Source organism: Thermobia domestica, chromosome 12, assembly GCF_964235325.1.
Source record: "Thermobia domestica chromosome 12, izTheDome1.hap1.1, whole genome shotgun sequence".
NCBI classification, from domain to species: Eukaryota; Metazoa; Arthropoda; class Insecta; order Zygentoma; family Lepismatidae; genus Thermobia; species Thermobia domestica.
Window position 1 is genome coordinate 212,431,296 of NC_137465.1, and position 23,037 is coordinate 212,454,332.

General features: G+C 37.2%; 1 protein-coding gene across 1 annotated transcript in view; it reads left to right on the plus strand.

Annotated features, from left to right (window-relative positions):
- The window catches only part of LOC145667027 (serine/threonine-protein kinase 32B), a 736,066-nt gene that overhangs the window by 693,974 nt on the left and 19,055 nt on the right, over window positions 1–23,037 (plus strand). Inside the window, exon 9 of the mRNA XM_081734719.1 lies at window positions 9,768–9,905. Within this exon, the coding sequence (XP_081590845.1) occupies window positions 9,768–9,905 (138 nt within the window). The remainder of the gene's footprint in view (window positions 1–9,767; window positions 9,906–23,037) is intronic.

The following is a 23,037-nucleotide window of genomic DNA, read 5'->3' on the forward strand; positions in this document are numbered from 1 at the left end:
AAGTGACTAACACAAAGAAATTTTTTTTTTTTTTAATATTACAGCATACTTTTAATTATTATAACATGGGAAATTCAAACGTAAAATGGGATTTTTTGCCTCTCGACATAGAATTTCATATTATTTCAGGTTGGCATCACTGATGTTTACTGCTAAGATTGTGACGTCATCGCTCGTAATAAATGGGAACAATCTGCAAGTGGTTACTTCAAATAAAATTGAGCGATTCCGAGTTCGAATTTAATAACTAGTTAGTTACTTTTGAAGCAAATGAAATGAAATCTTTGAGTGTTACGTTCCACGGTTATTAAACTTACGTATTCCAAAGTTTGGTTGAGTCGGCGCTCGTAATTTTTGTAATTTACCATCAATAATACATTGTATTTAAAACAGAAAAGCAAATATAATTGGCAATATAATTATGGCATACACATAATATATTTCAAAAGTAAGTCTTAACCAGCTTCGGGGTAGCTGCTAATGTCTCATAATGCCTCCAAACTTTTACTAGATCTGGATACATTATTTAACTGGAAGATGTAGCGGAGGATGAAGCAATGCTAGCTGCGCTCTTGAAAAATGAACTTTTGTTGACCTTAAGAGGCCTCATCCCGTCGAAATTAAAATACCGCTAATTTTACAGTAATTATGTAATATCTTCACATACGTAAAAGATAATCGAAATATGGAACAAGAGCGCACAAGACAATATCATTTTACATGAGATACCGTTATCACGACTCACTTATCTGCTTTCGATTTCGATCCATTTTGAAAATCGGCATTTATTTTCGCGTTTCTAAACGGCTGAAAACGGAAAGCCACTAGGTAACTTATGATAACGGTATCTCATGCAAAATAATATTGTCTAGGGCGCTCTTGTTCCACATTTCAATTATCTTTTATCTATTTGAAGATATCACATAATTACTGTAAAATTAGCGGTATTTTAATTTCGCCGGAATGAGGCCTCTTAAGCAGTTTTGATAAGATCAGTAAATTTTCCTGCCTTCAACTTCTCAGCAAATTCCGCGCATGACAGGTCGATATCAAAGCGATTTATACGGTCTACTTTAACCATGTTCATCGAAAAACGATTTCTTTCGTCACTCCAAAATAATCTGAATAGACAGAGAATAGGATTACTATGAGGGAAATTACCGGACATTTAACGTCCGATTTTGAGGTCGTGCCGGACACCGGACAAGGTCAAAAACCGAACTGTCCTGTAAAATACTGGACGATTGGCGATCTTATTCAGTTGAGCTTTATCTCTTTAACCATATAATGTCGTCTTAACATAATAACTCTATCATTAACAAATTCTAGTTTCACTACCTTCTCTTTTAAGCGCTTACAAAGACTTATTCTTACACCATTATGAGCACCCGTTACCTGAGTAAAACATTCTACATTCTGCGCTTTCAACACACCATTACCTTCCCATTTAACTTCTCAAATTCCTGCCAAGTCTAGATTATTTTGTTTCATTTCTTCTTTCAGATTTTCTATAACGAATATAATTTTCTTCTTCTACTCAGCAAGATTTACACACTGATATATGTCTTGTCTTTGTTCATTTTTTTCGTTAAATGCTAATATTGTGGAATTATTATTATTATACATCAAAAAATATCCCTATGTAATTTAATGCGAGGAGTCGATTGGTGCAGGTCCCGATTTCTGGAGGTGGTCGCATCAAGGTCAAATCGAGAACAAAATAGTTAAAAATTTTCAATTACAATTTCGAGCTTGCACATAGACTCTCCACTAACCCTGTAAATGGGGGCACGGTGGCTCAGTGGGCGAGGGCTTGCCTGTGGTGCTTGGGGTCCCGGGTTCGATCCCCGACCAAGTAAGTTTATGGTGGACATCATGGTCTTCCTGTTTCCTCCCACATTTTCATTCCATAGATTCTTCCATCACGATTCGCTTGGCTTAATCATCGTCTCCTTTAGCTTAAAAAAGGGCGTAACCATGAGATGTTAAACTCAAAGGTTTAATTTTTCATTTCCCTCTAACCCTGCGCTCTGCCCACTAAGAACTTCGAGGACAGTTTTTACAGAAGGACTTTGGCTTCGTCCTTATAATTTGAAGTACTCACCAACTACCTATCTAAAAATTATTGCGGAAGTATCGCAGGATTCTGAAACTTGGATATTTAGATGGGGAACATACTAGTTCCTAAGTGAAGTCTTGACCCGACTACGGTAGGTCCCATAGTTTTGGAGGTCTGGACCTTCAAATTTTATTTTTTTTTCATGTTTTCGGTAGCCTGTAACTCCGAAAGGAAGTATTTGTGCACCCAAGTAGGTCTTTCCTTTTTGATTTATCTTGGTGTCAGGAATCATCTCCTCAAACGTTGTCAGTGTTGTTTTGAAATACCCTGTATATATATATATATATATATATATATATATATATATATATATATATATATACAGAGTGTTTCAAAACAACACTGAGAACGTTGCAATATTTTGTGCAGGTAAAGACAATAATAGACCAGGAATCTAGCCTTTCACCGATTTATTTGTAAAAATAGAAAATAGTCTTTGTGTTTTACAAAGTTAATATATCAGAATCTCCCTTATGACCAAGGGTGAAGGAAGTAATGTTTCATACGGGAACCCCTTCGCTGATGGCAGCCACCGGGGTGTCTTTTAGCGACTCCAGGTTATGGTCCTAGGAAACCTCCTCGGCCCATGGCAGCCTCGTGAGGTATGTTTTGTGTTGAAGAATCCCCTTCGCTTCAGAGCAGCCTCCAGGGATGTTAGGATAGATTGAGCCCCTTAGTCCAGTGCGACCTCCAGAGCTGTTGTATATAGGCGACCAGTAATCAACTGATGCCTCCTTCCTCTGTGGTTTCTCTTTTATGGGCCTTCTTCGGGGTGGCTCGTCTTCTTTCGGTTCCCTTCGTGTTGATCTTCGTATCTTCCCGCTCAGTGTATCGTCTGCTTGTTTATAAATTTAACACGTGACGCCCATAAACATGCGCTCATGCTATGATGTGGGGATCATTACAATATAGTTCACCAAGCCAACAAAACTTGTGTGCTCAAGAAGTAAACTGAGCCTTCAATAAGTTTGAAATCAGTGACAATTGTGAAAGTGCATGCTAGTATGGAAGTGATTTTATACAGTGATTTGGTATCCTAAAAAAAATATTTAAAAAAAAAAAGCACCAAGAAATAAATTGTGCTCTGGTAATAAAAAAAAAGAAAAATGACGGAAGGAAGTGAAATGGAAACTAGAAACAACCAACTTCGGAAACGACCAATATAAAATAAATGGAGAATAAAGTGTTTATATTATCATGACGCTGAGTACATGATGGCACAACAACGAGATGGCATCACTGAATTCTAAAAGCAAAAGGTACTTGTTTTCAATTCTTTCTTTCAGTAAGAGAAATTATTATTCCTAAATGTAGAAGATCGAAGTGTACGGATAAACCACTTACATATTGATGAAAATTAATATCTTAGATTAGCTTAATTTTCATATTTTGTAATTAGTGTAATGTAGTTTTTAAATTTTTGTAATTATTGTAACGTGGGAAATTCAAGTGCAAAATGGGAATTTCTGTCTCTCAACATGAGATTTTGTAAAGTTTCAGGTTGGCATCACTGGCAGGGATGCGTGCTCACTCAGTGTGACCACCCCTAGTACTTTCGTATTAGATCTAGTACCTTTTATAATATTTTAGTGTTGTAGTACGTTCCCCAACAAATTTAATACTTTTCTAGTTCTCTTCTTTTCTCATAAATACATCTGGGAGAGAAAAAGGAATCTTATGAAAATTTGGTAATGTACGAAACTTTCACAGTTACTGGTATGTTCTGCTTTTCTTTCAACAGTGTACTTACAAGAGCGGAAATGGAACATATGTGTCGTCCGGTCGCCTTCTTCAACTAATAAATGACCGCAGTAAACAATATTACATATTTGGTGATCCGTTTAAACAGTAGGCTATTCAGGAGTTAAAACTCGATTTTCTCAATAAGCTAATTGTATGGTATATATTGTTTTCTCACATCATCTATATTTGTCATAGTTGTGTTACTTTAATGCTTTTACAGTAAGTTCTAATACGACAATTAAGCAGGGATTCCGCCAGGATTTTTAGTTTGGGGGTGTAAAGTCAAAATTAGAAGGGTGTAAGTGGTTTGCACAGTTTGTATCGAATTTTGACTGTAAAAAAATTAAAGTTGGATATTTTTTCAAGAATTTGGGGATTCACTCTCCCACCCACAGGTAAGGGGAGTTACCGGAAACCTTCTAATAAGATATTAATATCATAACATGTCATAAATAGGGTGAAACAAGAGCAGATAAAATTTTAGTATTTTTTCCCCCAAGATCTAGTACTTTTTTCTGCACAGGTTAGTACAAAATGTTTTTGCTGGGTGGCCACACTGTTGCTCATTCTATTGCGGGAAATAAGAAGTACAGAGGTGTCAAAGAACAAAGTTAAAACTAATAAATTACCACAGTAAACAATATTACATATTTGATGATCCGTTTTAAACAGTAGGCCATTAAGGAAAACTCGATTTTCTCATTAAGCCCATTTTATAATATTTCGTGTTTTCTCTCGACATTCTCTATATTTGTTATACGTGTGTTATTTTAGTGTTTTTACAGTGAGTTCTAATACACCAATTAAGCAGGGATTTTTAGTTTGGGAGTGTAAAGTTAAAATTGGGAGGTTGTAAGTGAGAAGAAAGTTCTGTCGCTTTTTGTGGAGGTCTGTGTTCAATTGGCCCTCACACCATGAGTTGAATGCAAATGGAGATAAGGCGAAGCTGGGTATATCCAACATACTACCTATTTATGGCAGTTCAGTTACACCGTGAACTTGCGTAAGGGCAGAGTGAAAATGGGACCTCCACAGAGCGTCATAAGGGCGTGTATGCTGTACAAGTTCAAACTGGGGTCAAACGCCGCTGCAGCGGGGCGGAAATTACGCCAGGCCTTTGGTGAGAGGATCGTGACTACGCGGACAGTACAGCGATGGTTTAACAAGTTTAAGGACGGTAACGAAACACTCGAAAACGCACCACGTGCTGGAAGACCAACACATGTACAAAATGAAGATCTTCAGACAGCAATTATTCCATTATCATTCACTTGCCTAAAATCATCGTCTTTGATAGCCAAAAGGATGTAATCGTGGGAGGTTAAACTGAATTATTTTATTTTCATTTTCGCTAAATAAATGCTTATACAATCAGAGTAAAATTATTAGAACCATTTTTTTTTTCAGATTTTACTGTAATTTTCTTATCAAGTTTGAAAGCAATTCGATATTCTAGCTCTCTTGATTTTTTGTTTGACGTTTAGTGTCCTTTTCACTGCACTAAGGCTACATGAGAAGTGAACCTGTAATTTAAGGTGGAATTCTAATCGCATGAGCTCTCGCTGGAATCAAACCCGAGTCTCTGCGTTACAGGCGCGCACGCTAACCATATAGTCACGAAGGAGTTCTCAGTTCTGTTGGAGACAAGATAGTATGGTGGCACTGCGAAGGGTAATCTTTCATAATGATCTGTGCATCTGCCAGCTGCACTGGACTCAAACCTGGAAGCAAAAGGGGCGCGGTGGCTCAGTGGTAGAGCGTTCACCTCCGGTGCTTGGGGTCCCTGGTTCGATCCCAGCTCGCACTGTGTGGACTTTGTAGTGAACAAACACCGTGCTCGTGGGTTTTCTCGGGGTTCTCCCGTTTCCTCCCACTTTCTTCATTCCACCATTTCTCTCATCATCACCGTCTCCTTTAGCTTAACCGGCATAACCGTGGGACGTAAAACTTAAAGATTTCATTTCATTTTTTCAAACCTGGAAGCAGTGGTGGATCTAGCCCAGGGCCGAGGACACCTAGGTCCCTAGTTTTTTGACTGGCAAAAATAGTTGATGCTATTATTTTTATATTTTTGAAAATTTATAGTAAACGCATGATATACATACCATAGTCTGTGTTCTAGCTGCCCGTCCTCCGGTTTTTATTTTCTACATCCGCCACTGCCTCAGAGTCCACGTTAATGGTAGTTCTCTTCCGACGTAACCTCGATATGGCATAAGAACGAAAAACAAAAACGAGAACTCAAAAGCAATGTATATAAATTTATCAAACAGAGCTATTGTTTTAGATATTTATTTCAGTATATTATATGCTTCCAAGTACATAACACTCTATGAAATCCTTGAGCATCTTGCGAGTACCTTCGTGGCTATGTGGATAGTAGGTGAGCTTTCGTCGTTGCGAGACCTGGGTTCAATTTCACATTGTATCTCATCAGAGCCATACCCACGGAGGGGGTCCACAGTGTCCGGATCTCCATTAAAAACATCATAACTCGTTTTATTTAATAATTATGTTTTGTCTGCACCATGGGTGCAATCACGGAACATGCACTCAGTTCAGGGCACGTCCTATCTTACTTACTCGACAGATATTGGTACACTTTCTTAATAAAAGTGTATTTGCTTTAACAGAAATAATTGATGTGGCCTAAAGGTATGATCTTATACTACATCTCTATTCTTTCTTCTCGTATGAAAGTAATTTTATTTTATTATTTGTCCGTGGTAATATAGACGGAAGTCAGAGATTCCCGCAGGCAGATTTTCGGTTGCGCGGATGAGATTTTGTGGGAGATGGGAGACATAATTTTTCATTGAAATGTTAGGATTGAATTTTAGTTATACACTAATGCTGATTTTAAAATTGAATAAAATTTAGCCTTCGAGGCAAGTTGTTTTGGTTTTCTTATAACCAATCCTGTTTTCCGTTACTTTTTTTTTTTTTTGGAAATAAAGGGTGATTTTAAATTTGGGCGATTTCAGCTTAGCACTTGAGAGGGATGCTAAATTGTGGTAATTTTACCTTAACACTTGAGAGGGATGCTAAATTGGGGTAATTTTACCTTAACACTTGAGAGGGATGTTAAATTGGGGTAATTTTACCTTAACACTTGAGAGGGATGCTAAATTGGGTTAATTTTACCTTAACATTTGAGAGGGATGCTAAATTGGGGGAATTTTACCTTAACACTTGAGAGGGGTGCTAAATTGGGGCAATTTTACCTTAACACTTGAGAGGGATGCTAAATTTGGGTAATTTTACCTTAACACAGGGATGCTAAATTTGGGGAATTTTACCTTAACACTTGAGAGGGATGCTAAATTGGGGGAATTTTACCTTAACATTTGAGAGGGATGCTAAATTTGGGGAATTTTACCTTAACACTTGAGAGGGATGCTAAATTTGGGTAATTTTACCTTAACACAGGGATGCTAAATTTGGGGAATTTTACCTTAACACTTGAGAGGGATGCTAAATTGGGGGAATTTTACCTTAACATTTGAGAGGGATGCTAAATTTGGGGAATTTTACCTTAACACTTGAGAAGGATGCTAAATTGTGGTAATTTTACCTTAACACTTGAGAGAGATGCTAAATTGTGGTAATTTTACCTTAACACTTGAGAGGGATGCTAAATTGGGGTAATTTTACCTTAACACTTGAGAGGGATACTAAATTGGGGGAATTTTACCTTAACACTTGAGAGGGATGCTAAATTGGGGTAATTTTACCTTAACACTTGAGAGAGATGCTAAATTGGGGGAATTTTACCTTAACATTTGAGAGGGATGCTAAATTTGGGGAATTTTACCTTAACACTTGATAGGGATGCTAAATTTGGGGAATTTCAGCTAAGCACTTAAGAGGAATAGCAAATTTGGGGAAGTGCTTGAAAATTACTTATTGTTTTCTTGGATGTAAAATAACAACGGTTCAATGCTACATAGATGTTGTGCCTTGTAATATTAGATTCCTCCACCCCACCCTCTCCAACAAAAATTTCTATCTGCGTGCCTGGATCTCATGTGGTTCGGATCCCAGTAAGCTTGAAGTACATCTGATATATAGCCTCGGGACTGGAAGGTATATTAAAACTTTACATGCAACCGACCAGCCTTTATCCCATTGCTCTGTTCTGTAGTAGAACTTGCAAAAGGCTACCCAGGATCAGGGATACAAGTAGAAATTTTTGTTGGGGAGTCCAGTACTAAAAGCCACTACGTCTATGAAGTATTAAATGTGTATTATTCTGTACTCGATAAGTAATTGAAAATTATCCATCTATATTTTCAGAAAAAAAGATAGGACTAGATTGTTTTTATAAGAGAAAGAGTACAGATGAAATGTTAAGATAAAATTTTCATGCTACAACAATAATTCCTTTTTAAACAATTATAGTTTTATTGTGAAAGTGTACAAATGTATGTTGAGTTAAGACGTTTTGGAGGGGGTCCGGACCCCACTGAATCTCCTGGTGGGTGCGTCCCTGTTGACTTATCAGCAAATTTTGACCTATAGGTTGATAATTACTGTCCTAAAGTAATTAACACTATATATAATTACAATCCTGAAATATTTGACAGTCTGCATTGTTGATCCAATCTAACAAATAGAGTATATAGAGCCTGTCTATTCCACCTGTGCCCTCGGAAACTATGCGAACTATACTTCGGCCCCACCCCCCGCCGCCCTCTGACGAAGGAAACCCTTCCTCTGCATACGGAAAAGAAATGAATGACCACCGCTGTGTTGCCAATTTGTCATTCAGTCGTTTGATCTTGACGAGTGAAGATCGTAGGCTACTTAAAATGGCTAACAAGACAGAGGACAGTGAAGTCCGTGAAATAATTCATTCTGGCAACGCTTCCGCATCTAACAATTGAAAGATCTCGGCCGCAACAACTCGTCCCTCCTTTTTCGAGGGAAGTACGGGAAATCAGATATCGATAGCAGCGCCAGAAGGGACATAATTGGGATAGAAAGTATCTAGAAACAAATTTAAAACATCATTTTGAATTAAAATTTTGATTGCGAAAAGTTTAATACTTTAGCTGGTCTAGCAATAAGTTTCCCTCTCTGTGTGTTATTTAATGTTTTAAAATAAGTTTCCCTCTCTGTGTGTTATTTAATGTTTTAAAATAAGTTTCCCTCTCTGTGTGTTATTTAATGTTTTAAAATAAGTTTCCCTCTCTGTGTGTTATTTAATGTTTTAAAATAAGTTTCCCTCTCTGTGTGTTATTTAATGTTTTAAAATAAGTTTCCCTCTCTGTGTGTTATTTAATGTTTTAAAATAAGTTTCCCTCTCTGTGTGTTATTTAATGTTTTAAAATAAGTTTCCCTCTCTGTGTGTTATTTAATGTTTTAAAATAAGTTTCCCTCTCTGTGTGTTATTTAATGTTTTAAAATAAGTTTCCGTCTCTGTGTATTATTTAATGTTTTAAAATAAGTTTCCGTCTCTGTGTGTTATTTAATGTTTTAAAATAAGTTTCCCTCTCTGTGTGTTATTTAATGTTTTAAAATAAGTTTCCCTCCCTGTGTGTTATTTAATGTTTTAAAATAAGTTTCCCTCTCTGTGTGTTATTTAATGTTTCAAAATAAATTTCCGTCTCTGTGTGTTATTTAATGTTTTAAAATAGGTTTCCCTCTCTGTGTGTTATTTAATGTTTTAAAATATGTTTCCCCCTCTGTGTGTTTTTTAATGTTTTTAAAATAAGTTGTTCAATCCTCTTACTCTTTACATTAAAAAAAAAAAAAACTTTAGAAAATTCAAGTATGTGTGCTTTTCCTAAAAGTTTTCCTTGTTTAGTATAAAAGTTCTTGTTTTGAAACGGGTATTATTACCATGATGACTGTTTCATAGAGAGAGCCTTGTAATCATATTTCCTAACGAATTGTTTTGCAGAAGGACCACTTGAACTACGACCCAACGTTTGAATTAGAGGAGATGATTATTGAACAGCGACCACTTCACAAGAAAAAGAAACGACTGGCAAAGCAGCGTTCCCTCAGGGAGATTCAAGGGTCACTCAGCGTTGATATGGTAAGCAATACTATTCGACAAATATTCAACATGTTTGGCTAATTATTTCAATAGCTCTCTTTGAGTTTACATTCATAAGATACTTTTACTTAATTAAGAACTGCTGAATTAGAAAAAAGAAAGGTAAAATTTTAGATAATTACAAAAAGAGAAGTAGGTCAGTCTATGCGTTGCACTATCCTGGAATAGAATGCAACCTTGCTTAACATACGAGTACGAGGGCTGATCAACGAAGACTGAGACTGACTCTTGTACCGCAGTTTCCTTTGTTGCCGAATATTGGCACGTTTGATAGTTGAAAGAGTTGTGTTTCATGTATACTCTCGCTAGGTGGCAGCACTGTCATATCGCTAGGTTGGGAGTAATCCGCTGTGTTTTAGACACTGCTTCCATTTTGCCTCACAACCATAGGCGTGCGCACGTAGAGGCAAGTGAGGGCGCTCGCCCCACCTAATGTTTTGGCATTGCAGTTTTTTTCGATTTTTTAAAAATAATTTTCTCAGCTAATAAGGATTATATTTCACAAAAACTGACCCTGAAAGACGTCTGTAATAATCACTATACAAAGTAACACTTTGAACTTTGCAATACTCGACCAAAATTTCCCGATTTAATTATATTTTAGTCTTTCTTCCGTTTGTTTCCTCCCAGCAGTATATTATCACACACACACACACACACACACACCTAATACACTCTGTAGGCTCCTGGGTCCGCCACCTTCCCAGATACTTCAACATCCTCCGGGCAAATGAAAATAAAGATTAAATTATGAAGAAAGTAATGATTACAAGGTGGTTGCATATTTTCAGGAGTACCGCTATTGATTGCCCCCCCTCAAGAGTCTGCGCACGCCTGTGCTCACAACGTGCTGTGTATATGCATACAATGGAGCTTACACGAGAAGAACAGTATGGAGCAATAAAGTTTTGTTTTCGCTTGAACCATACAGCTTCTGAAACATACGAAACGCTCAAGCAAGCTTGTTCCGGAGTCAACAGTCGTGGTATCCAAGCGGCACAAACACATGAAGTATGGAGTTGATCGTGCATGATTGAAAAAACACTACCATATGAAATTCCCAACACCACTTAGTTTACGTAATGTTATCCTTCGATCCTCACGGACAATCACTGCAGCAGTATTGATGTTTCTTTCTGTGACAGGAGAGGCCGAAACACTAGGTCCACCTTGGTTAACGCATGAAACTCATCCTTCTTTGAATTCTTTGAACCACCGAAACACTGTTGGTCGAGGTAACGCACTTTCACCGTAAGCTTGCTTGAGCTTTTCGTATGTTTCAGATGCTGTATGGTTCAAGCCAAAACAAAACTTTATTGCTCCATACTGTTCTTCTCGTGTAACCTCCATTGTATGTATATACACAGCACGTTGTGAGGCGAAATGGAAGCAGTGTCTAAAACACAGCGGATTACTCCCAACGTACCGATACGACAGTGCTGCCACCTAGCGAGAGTATACATGAAACACAACTCTTTCAACTATCAAACGTGCCAGCATTCGGCAACAAAGGAAACTGCGGTACCATAATCAGTCTCAGTCTTTGTTGATAAGCCCTCGTATGTTTTGTTTGATAGCACAGTTGTAAATGCTTCGTTTATGAGAGCAGCACCTAGAAGACAAGCATCCTGTTTAGTTAGGAGACGTATCCCTGGGGCAACTTTTCCAAATCTTCTGAATAATCGGTCGGGTGTGACTTCATCTGATCCAAGAAAACCAATTTCGCATTTTGAGAAATTCAAATGTAAGCCAAGAGCTGATGCTTTCTCATTTATATGTGTTAACGTTGAAACGACTGCCTCAGGGAATTACAAAAATTTGTCACAATAGTTTGGTAGTTTCAAAATAGATTCCTCAGATCAAAATAAGAAAAAAAGTTCATATGGACCCAGTGGTGCCTACCCCTTATGTCCATGACGCACCCCCCCTAATTGTCTATCCGTAGGTGCTCTTCCATGGAAAAAAATCTTTTCGATTAATTTTTACACCACCTCAAACATATTTATATAGATTTTTAACCCCCCCAAATATTTCAATGACGCAGTTTGCGTCATAGCCCACCCTTGTGGGCACCCCTGTATGGACCTGTAATCAGAAGTGCATAGTATTGCAGTTATAGGGTACCGAAAACGTGAAAAACTGAACTTTAAAGTCCCACTACTATAGACCTAGGGCCGATCGTAGTCGGGTCAAAACATCACTGAGGAACTTGCATGTGAACTATCCAAATATTCATCTTTCAGAACCTCCGGTACTTGCACAATCATTTTTAGAGAGCCTGTTTGGGAGTACTTGATCACTCTCCACCTACATCTCTAAAAATTGGTGGGCAAGTGTTGAAGCATTCTTAAACATGGGTATTTGGATAGATCACATACGGGTTCCTCAGTGATGTCTTGACCCGAATATGATAGGTCCCATAGTATCGGAGCTATGACCTTTTAAGGTTAGCCTGTTGTTTCACGTTTTCGGCGCCCTATAACTCCGAAAATATCTATTTTTGAGCACAGACCCATATGAACTTTCTTTTTTCTAGTTTTGACACATTTTTGTAACACCCTTTATAATTACGATTATGCCACTCTTGTGTAGGCCATATCCTTTGGCAAATTGTGTCCCAGAGCAGTCCCCTTACATCTTGATGTTGCCCCCTGGGACAAAATTTACTGGAACCAAGCCTGATGGGAACAACTGAAACTGATTTTTGTTGCTCAAGACATGAGACGGAACATAGTTTTCTTGTCGAACATAATAAGACACAAAGACAGAACAACTCCAGACACAGGTATACTTTTCGAGATAAGGTTGCTTTTTCAGGACATCGTTTCGAGATGAGACAGCTCAAAATCCTGTCTCATAACCAACACAATGATGATGATGATAGTGATATTTTTTTTACGGGAAAACATTCATCAGGCAATCTCTCAATCAAAGCCTTCGGATTTTTCCCCTTTAAACCAGACGTCTACATAATGAATCCTATACCCAAATGCATTTGTATTTCTCTGGCACCATACATGTGGGGCTGACGTGTTTGTGATCACGTGTGTTTCATTTCACGGAGCTCTAGGCAATAAGTGGACCTGTCATTTCCAAGTGGAAAATGGATGGAAAGTAAACACGATTCCTCTTTGGAAACTGTGCACTGCATAACGCTATCTACACGTTTTGTTAGGAATATTAATTCATAACATGAGAACCAATCACCACCAAGGCTTGCACACTGATATTGTAACGTAACGAAAAATATCCAGGTTAGTCCATAAGAAAATGATTGATTGTTCCTCATACAAACGTTTAATTTAGCTGTGGTTGTCAGTTTAATACGTGCACAATATATATAGTAACTGTAGAAAAAAACTAAAAGTGGGCTAACGGTGCTGTGCACTGTAGAAGCGACCGAGGTTTTTAAAATTAGACACAATTAAAAATGTAAAACTGGACTAATACCGTCGTGCACTGTAGAAACGAGAGAGGTTTTTAAAGTTAGACGCAGTGAAAGATGTAAAATTTGACTAATGGTGTCGTACACTGTAGAAGCGAGCAAGTTTCTTTGTAAGTTAAACGGAGTTCTTTGAACCTTGTTCTATGAGTTTCTGGGTGAAGTTAGAGTTCCTTTTCAGTTCCTTCAAATCATCGTAAATGCGATCAAATTTCAATACTTTTTCCACCAAGAATTAATTCAGGACAGTGGCGGACCTGAAAGGTAAAACTGGAGGAAGGGCACCAGAACCTATATGATAGGTATGTCAAGAGTTTACTATTTTTTTATAACATATAAATAATAACTTTAATTTTTTGTGATTCAAGAAAACTGGGTTTTGGTTTCCCCAATTCCAGGTTAAATCCGCCACTGACCCGGAGACCAAATGTAACAATGGCGCGCGCGTGTTAGTCGTTAGAGCAGCGTGAAAGACTGTATTGATTGATTGATTACATTTCAATGGGACGGCAACAGAGAGGTTTAAGGCCTACGGCCGACACATGGTGCAAATTGCATATTAAAAATTAGAAAAAGAAACCTTCTAGAAAATGTAGATTATGAAAGTACTCTGAAGCAGTTAAAACAAAAAGCCTTAGAAATTAAAGCATATGTCACGACCAAGGTAAATTATTTTTTTAAAAAATACAAAATATATTTTTAGAAACTTTCCGAAAATTGTAATATGATACTGTCAAAAATTATCCGCAATGAATAGCTATAACTTTTCTTACGTTGTTTATAGTTACCTATGTCCTTGTTTATTTTATTGTTACGCTGTTCTGATCATGCTATGAAAATTTGATCCTAATTTCTCCATTTGTCTTCCTTTTGCTACAGATAGATCATAGCCGCTCCATTAGAAGTTTGCACCAAAGAGAAACAACGAGCAGTGACCCGGTTTTTGAGGTCGGAAGTAGGGATGGCCAGAACCGGTTCCTGGTGGAACCGGTTTTCGGGTCTAAACGGATCCGGTTCTAAAAGATCCGGTTCCGGAACCGGTTTTACAGATCCAGGTCTGGAACCGGTTCCTAATTGTAAGATCCGGTTCTGGAACCGGGTTTTCAGATCCAGATCTGGAACCGTTTCCTAAGATCCGGTTCTGGAACCGGGTTTTCGGATCCAGGTCTGGAACCGGTTCCTAAGATCCCGTTCTGGAACCAGGTTTTCGGATCCAGGTCCGGAACCGGTTCTGAAAACCGGATCTTCTAGAGCCGAATCCGTTCAGACCCGAAAACCGGTTCCACCAGGAACCGGTTCTGGCCATCCCTACTTCCGACCTCAAAAACCGGGTCACTGCTCGTTGTTGCTCTTTGGTGCAAACTTCTAATGGAGCGGCCATGATCTATCTGCAACAAAAGGAAGACAAATGGAGAAATTAGGATCAAACTTTCATAGCATGACCACAACAGCATAACAATAAAATAAACGAGGATAGAGGTCAGCATTATCAATGTAAGAAAAGTTATAGCAACATTGCGGATAATTTTTCACTTGCCCTCGTACATAATATTAACATGTAATAGGAAAACCTCTAATAAGAAGAAAAACCTCAGAGCACGTTAACTATTCTAATCTCTCGAATAAAAGTGAGAATAGGCGACTAAAAACTTTATGAAGATTTTTAAATAATCCGAAACGTTCTCTGAACTCTGAGTATTCTGGACATTCTACAGGAATATGCCGAATACTCAGCGAAGAAAGGCTACATTGTCGGCAAGTGTAAGAACAAATCGACATTTCTACATTTTTTAGACGCTATAACTACAAACTGTTATGTGTAGTTATTAAGTTACGTATACTCTATTATTTTCATGAATTCAAAACAATTCCACTGCACAAATTACACTGTGGAAACAAATGTGTTACAAAACTGTGCTTGTGTCTACTAAATTAGGTGGAAGAAATAGAAGATTAAGAATCTTCTAGTGGATAGAAGGATAAGTATTTTCTAGGGGGATAGAAGAATAAACATTTTCTAGGGGATAGGAGGATAAGCATTTTCTAGGGGATATGAGGATAAGCATCTTCTAGTGGATAGAAAAAAAGCATTTTCTAGGGGATAGGAGGATAAGCATTTTCTAGGGGATATGAGGATAAGCATCTTCTAGTGGATAGAAGAATAAGCATCTTCTAGGGGATAAAAGTACAATCTTCTAAGAAATAGAATATAAGCATCTACTAGGAGATAGAAGAATAAGCATTTTCTAGGGGATAGGAGAATAAGTATTTTCTAGGGGATAGGACGATAAGCATCTTCTAGTGGATAGAAGAATAAGCATTTTCTATGGGATAAGCATTTTCTAGAGGATAGGAGGATAAGCATTTTCTAGTGGATATGAGGATAAGCATCTTCTAGTGGATAGAAGAATAAGCATCTTCTAGGAGATAAAAGTACAATCTTCTAAGAAATAGAATATAAGAATCTTGTAGGAGATAGAAGAATAAGCATTTTCTAGGGGATAGAAGAATAAGCATTTTCTATGGGATAGAAGAATAAGTATTTTCTACGGGATAAAAGGATAAGTATCTACTAGGGCAGTGGTTCTCAAACTTTTCGATAACGCGGACCCCTGTTCAATCGGAAAGTAATCTGCGGACCCACTTGCAATGCTATCTGAAATTTCACATGGTATTAACAAAATATACTAAATTAGAATTACCACTGACAAGTAAAAGATCCAGAAAAATAATGCAATAAGTAATTTAATCTAAAGATATATGATTGTTTCCTAATGAACGAAATTTCAATTCAAAATATAGTAACGTTCAAGACAGAAAATCAATGTATTTATTTTTTTTCTTTTTAAAGGAAATCCACTTGATGAACAATGTTCTCAAATGTGGAGTCACTAATGTGAGGAATAACATTCTTTGTATTGAAACCTTAAATGTTTTGTCAGCATCAATCTTAGGTTCGATTCCACATTAAGACGATTTCGCTTTAAGGTTTTAATACTGCAAAGAGCAGTAACGGTCTCTCAAATAAGTAAAAGGTAGGGAAAGGCATCAAATGTTGCAATGCCTTTTCAGACAACTCTTCATACTCACAGCATACACGCAATCAAAAGCTACAAAGTTCATTTTCTTTGAAAACGTTTTTTTCCACTAAGTATAACAGGATAGTTCCAATAGCTGTTCTTGTTGTGTTAGAGAGATTCATACCTTGTAAGCTATGGATTTCTACATTAGTGAAAGGATTTTCAATCTAGCCGTTACTAGGTTGTGGGACAGGAAAATATTCTCGAAAACTTACAGCTAATGCTTTCAAGTTTCCTACAAGTGTTTTGTGCAATGCAGCAGAGAGCTTTTCACCTGAAGAATCAATGAAATCATTGAGCACTGGAAATGATGAATAGTTATTGTTTTGTACTCGTAATGCCCACAGCTGCAGTTTCTTAACCTTAAAAGTACTTCTTGCATAACAGCTGTGAATTCCATTTTATTACAAAACTTTTCAATGTTTAGAAGTCGCGGACCCACTTTGTAAACCATTGTTCTAGGAGATAGAAGAATACGGATCTTCTAGGGATAGAACAATACGGATCTTCTAGGGACAGAAGAATAGGCATCTTCTAGAGAATAGAGAAATAAGCATCTTCTAGGTAATAGAAGGATAAGCGTCATTCCGCGCAAGACACATATATGTGCATGTCTGTTTGTCGTCTACTCCACAGTAACCTTCGTAGCTTTGTCGGATTTTAATGAATTTTGATTTATGATTTATTTAAGGCTTCCCAAATAGTTAGACGTTTTCGTGCGTATGTCATAGTTAACCATTGCCAACCTACTGTTCGGTAAAGGCATGCACAACCTTTCTCCACGGTTACTAACCTTGGAAATTTTTTTCTCAGATACTCCACAATAATATTGTTTCTTGGTGTCGTCATACTGCATTGTATAAGGACGTTTCCTATGTCCTTCTTTATCTTTTGATATCGACTCAAGAATTGCTTTTATCAATCGATCATCATTCGTCTTGCAACACATCCAATTCACTATCAGTTCAAATCCTTTGTTTTCATAATAATAATAATACCTGTCACTCCTATATATTACGGATTGGAAAAATAGAATTTACCAATCCATTTTGATTAAATGTGAGAACATTTTATTTAGAGTCTTTCTACTCATCTTCATTGCTTGGAGCTTTTAAAAAATCGGCTAATAAGGAGGTTGTGAAGTTTACACCATCTGTGAAAAAGAAAGTTTCCCGATAAGTTTAGTAAACATTCTCTGATTTTCATGTAACATCCAACTAACTCTATGGCCTATGGAACCCGAAAGTTCAATGGCGCGTTCACGAAAGCTCTCCACTGACTTCTGTCCTTAGCCAGTTGGATCCAGTTTCTACTTTGTATTCCTATTTCTGCGAGATCGATCTTAATATTGTCTTTCCATCTGCGCCCAGGTCTTCCCTAATGGTCGTTTTGCGTTTTTATTTCCGGTTTAAAACTTTGAAAGCGTTCCTACATGACCTGCCTATCATAGCCTCGTAGATTTGCTGACCCTTACAATGTTTGGTAAACTATATAAGTTGTGTATTTCCTCGGTATGAAGTTTCCGCCATTTACCATTCCCCTTCCTCTTGGGTCCGGATATTTGCCTTAGGTGCTTGTTCTCAAATACGTTCTACATGGGTACTGCGTATTTCTAAGGGTTAAAATCAATGCAATAGTGAATTTATTACGTCCTAAAAAATAATGTGTGTGTTATATCAATATCTTTCCTACAAGTTATCGGTTTTCAGCGAATATAACGTAAGCTTACTTGAGGTTGACCAATGGGTGCTATCCAGACAAGGAAAACACGAAATGAACTCACGGTATTTTAGAAACAAGGACGTTTAACTGTAAAATTTCTAAAAATTACCTACGTAGTGTCACCACAAGGTAAAAGAAGCGTCTCGTCTCAAAAACAAGACAAGAGATACTTTTATAATTCGAGACGAGACGAGTAATTTCGAGAATTTCTTGTTCAACATTCATCATCATCATAGGTATTCTGCCTTTATTGGCAGGTCACTTGCCGCAGCTGAGAAGCTTCCATGCTCCACGATCCTCCGCTATTTTCTTCGTTTTCGCGTATGATCTTTCTGTTTTTATACCATCCATTAATTGTAGTCTCCTTCGCCCCCTCCCTCTCTTTCCCGCTACCATACCCTCTAGAACGTCCCTCATGATACAATCTCTTCTTAGGCAATGTCCCAACCAGTTTCTCTTCCTCTTTATCTAAAAGTGTTCTTTTCTCACCCACCATTTCTAACACTCTCTCATTCGTTTTCCGCTCGACCCAACCAATTTTTCCATTCTTCTCCACACTACACACAACATTAGTTAATCCAAATCTTAGATCTCAGACACTAGTTTTAGTGTTACATATTTGACAGTATAAAATGTATAAAGTGATTTATGTAATTGGACGAACACAATGAAAATCATTTATGAACATACTTCAATAATAAACATGGTTCAAGTGTTGTTATATGACACTCTCCTCGTGGCGCAGAAGTATTCTGATAACTTCTAGATTAAAAAAATTAGGGGAAAAAACAAGACATAAATTTTAGACACAAATTTACAAAAAGAGACGAGAAAAAATGGGGGCGAGACGATTAAAGTTATCCGAGAATCGAGGCGAGACGAGACCTACGAACTTTACAAGACGAGGCGAGAGAAACCTCATTTGTCGTTTCATATCGCCTCGTGGGTAACACTGCACGTAGCGAAAGAAAGCTTATTTAATGTACTAATTTCTTATATACAGCTTTCTGAAGCTTTATGAAGATTTCTTTTCGTAGCTTGTAGCGGTAACTCGAATTGTGTACCAATGTAACTTCCCTCAAGACCTGGCATTTCATTTTACATCTTCGGGGGACGCGGTGGCTCAGTGATAGAACGTTCACCTCCGGTGCTTGGGGTCCCTGGTCCGATCTCAGCCGTGTGAACTTTGTGGTGGACAAACACCGTGCTCGTGGGTTTTCTCGGGGTTTTCCCGTTTCCTTCCACTTTCTTCATTCCACCATTTCACTCATCTCTCATCATCACCGTCTCCTTTGGCATAACTTAAAAATTTCATTTCATTTTTTCGTTTTACATCTTCTTCTAAACAATTCAAATGGCTGTAACTAAACTTTGCACTACTGTCAGGATTATTGGTGATCAAGTTGATATTGAAAATCCTCAAGTAGCACGCTGGACCCTACACAATTTGCCGCCCCCTCTCTCCTGAAAGAACAAATCTTAAAACCCACGATTTGCTACCCCAACAACAACGAAAAAGAGGGGGAAAAGCACTCACACTCAGAAAGGCCTAAACCTACAAGTACAATCTCGTTGTATCTGTTTTTTGTAAACAATAATCTATTTTGTTAGTAAAACATAAAGCAAATACTGTACACCTGCAGAGGAAAGATGGTAATCCTTTTTACAGAATTCAATATCGAGCTTCAATCTCAATATATCAGTTTGTAATTCCAGTGCAACTAGCTCTTTTATCTTTATTTCTTGATTTTCCTTCTCTAATTAATAGTGTTGTAAAAAAAACGGTTTTTTTTCTGTGAAGTTTTTTTTTTTCAATAAAAAACATCGTTCTTTTTCATGTTTTTTTTCAAATGTCTGTTTTTTTTTTCTGGCAACTATTATTTATTGATTTATGTTGCAGATTATTGAAATAATCAACAGAACTTGAGTCGAAGCTCTCGTAATTTACAAATCGTTTGTTTCTTTGTACCTATATGAGCAAAATTGTGTGATTATTCCTTTCGGCCCCAGGTCATTTTTGGCGTTTTCATACATTTCCAGTTAGTGACTTATTGCTCAAAAACTATTCATTCGATTGATATGGTTAAGGCCTTGTTTTTTAGAAAATGGATGTGGCTATTTTTTGGTGTACGTTGCATTGCAGTGTTGCCAACAGGTGGGAAATTATTGAGGGAAATGTAGGAATGAAAATTTACAAAAAGTTCCCTAACCGAATTTCAAAATTTTTTGTATCTAGCACCACTGCTGTTATATGGGTTCAAGTCACTCAAACAAATCTTTGGTGTGTTGACAAGGTACAGTGAAGTCCTGAAGTCGCTGGCTTCCATTCAAAGAGGGAAAGAAAAAATTCTGTCATACACATGAAATTTTGACACTTTTTACGCCTCAGAAGCAAAAATCAAATATGCCGGGGTACAGCTTCTCTAATTATCCTATTGAAACTTTTTATGGTGCGTTCTGTAGGGCAAAGAGCAAGCTTTCAGGTAGTGGTACGTTTGTTTCAATGTAGCCAGTAAGAGGGTAATAATAGAGGGGAAAAGGGAAATTTTCTGAATTTTTCACCTAATAGCGGGAATTAATTGTTTTGGCTGGAAACGCTGCCATCAGACAGACGAAAGCTATCTGAAAATAAACCGTAGTACTCCAAGAATATATCCTACAAGTATCATTGCGATATATAACAAAGTAAGCATGAAATTTTAAAAAATCTCATTCTACCTCAGAAATTCACCATTGTCTTACCATTTCCAGAACACGGTGTATTATAAACCTCAACTGTACTTCCCGTAATTATTCTAGTGAAACTTCTTATGGTGCGCTGTCTAGACTAAAGATGAGGCTGTTAGACACTGTACATTTGTTCGAATGTAGCCAACAAGAAGGAAATAATAGAAATAAAAAAGGGAATTTTTTCCCAAAATTTGCCCCTAAAATCTGGAATTAAAATTTTCTGTAGCTGGCAACACAACTATCAGACACACACAAACTATCTTAAAATAAGCTTTGGTATCCATCTAATATATCCTACAAGTATTGTGACGATATCTAATAAAGTAAGCATGTCAATAAAAAATATCTCATTCTACCTTTAAAAAAATCACAGTTATCTTTCCAATTGGAGAATAAGGTCCACTGTAAACCTCAAATGTACTTCCCCTAATTATCCTATTGAAACTTTCTATAGTGCGTTGTGTAGAGCAAAGACGAGACTTCTAGATACTGGTACGTTTGTTCCGATATAGCAAACAAGTGGGAAATAATATAGACAAAACATATATTTTTTCCAAAATTTCCCCCTAAAATCTGGAATTAAAATTTTCTGTAGCTTCTAACACTGCTACCAGACAGACGCAAACTATCTTAAATTAAACTTTGGTACACCACTAATATATCCTACAAGTATTATGGCGATATTTAAGGAACAAAGCTTCTAATTACCAAAAATATATTACGGTAAACAGAAAAGTAAGGAAAAACTAGAAAAATCAAGGGTTAGAACCTAAATACGAATTTTACGTGCGCCCCCTAATTACCCCCTTGTAACGATCTGTACTTTCGTTTGTTAAGTAAGGACAAATGTTCGACTGGCGTAAGTTGATTTGCACTCAGACGTATAGGTGCGGATTTATAAACAAAAATGTCTAATTTTTTGCACAAATATTGGAGAATTTTAATTTCCCTAATTGGTAACACTGCGCGCAGGCCCGTCCAATTGATGTCAACAGTTAAGTATCTATCCGAGGTATCTACCTGGCAAGTCTTAAGGATGTCTTTCTACAACGAAGGAAGCTACAGGGAAAAAAGAAGTAAAGGAAATTCGAAATTAGAAAATTCTCGAATTTTGGACTGGGGTGAAATTTGAGAAGGAAATTCGACACCAGAAGAAAAAGAAATTAATATGATAAACTATAGTCCAACCATGTTTTGCAAGAATAATATCTCGATATCTTAATTAGTGTCCACACAGGAGCGGATTAAACAAGTGACACACCTGTGTGTGGCACTTTGGCCACCTGGGCCACCGAGTATACATTTGATTACATTTTTTTTTTACTACTAACTCGTGTTGTTGTAGTTATAGTCTCGACTAATAATAATATCGCTGTAAACAATAACTTTATAAGGAAAATTTTCTCTCCTTTTTACATCTTAGTTCCAACACTGTTGGTGAGAAATGCAGGGTGTTTTAAAATAAATTTTGGGGTTTTAACTCTTCGTAGTACTTATTACATTTTACATACAATTATAAGCAATGCATCAAGTAAAAGAGCACCTCAAACAGTCATTGCTACAAGTGTTCAATGTGAGATTCATTCGTCGCACGGCACACATCTAGTCGATAGGCGAGAAAGGCCCATAAACTTTCCGCCATATGGCACAAAACACATTCAATTTAGGGGAGCTTCGTTTCAACTGTACCATCTCCTGAGGATTTGCTGACGGCCAGATGCTAACATTATGAGTGTTCATATTAGCTCTTAGGTGAAATGTCGATTTATCACTGAAGACGACACGATTCAGAAAATCTTCATTGTTACAGGAATATTTCACTTGCGAAATTGGCACGTAAACCGTAGTCTGTAGGCTTTAGACCTGTAGCAACTGCAAACGATAAAGACGTAGTTGAAAGAGTCTCCTTAATATTCTTCACACAGACGGTTGCGCTGTACAGATTCAGTTTTTATTAAAACACAAAAAGCTTTCTGCTCTCTAGTCTCCATCTTCGCTAGTTGCTCTTTCTAACGGCAGACAGAAGAAACAATGTATGTACATGCGTGCGTACAAAACTGTTTGAGTTGCTCTTTCATTTGATATAATATTTATAATTGTAAGTTAATTGTAATAGATACTATAAAGTTTCCAAACC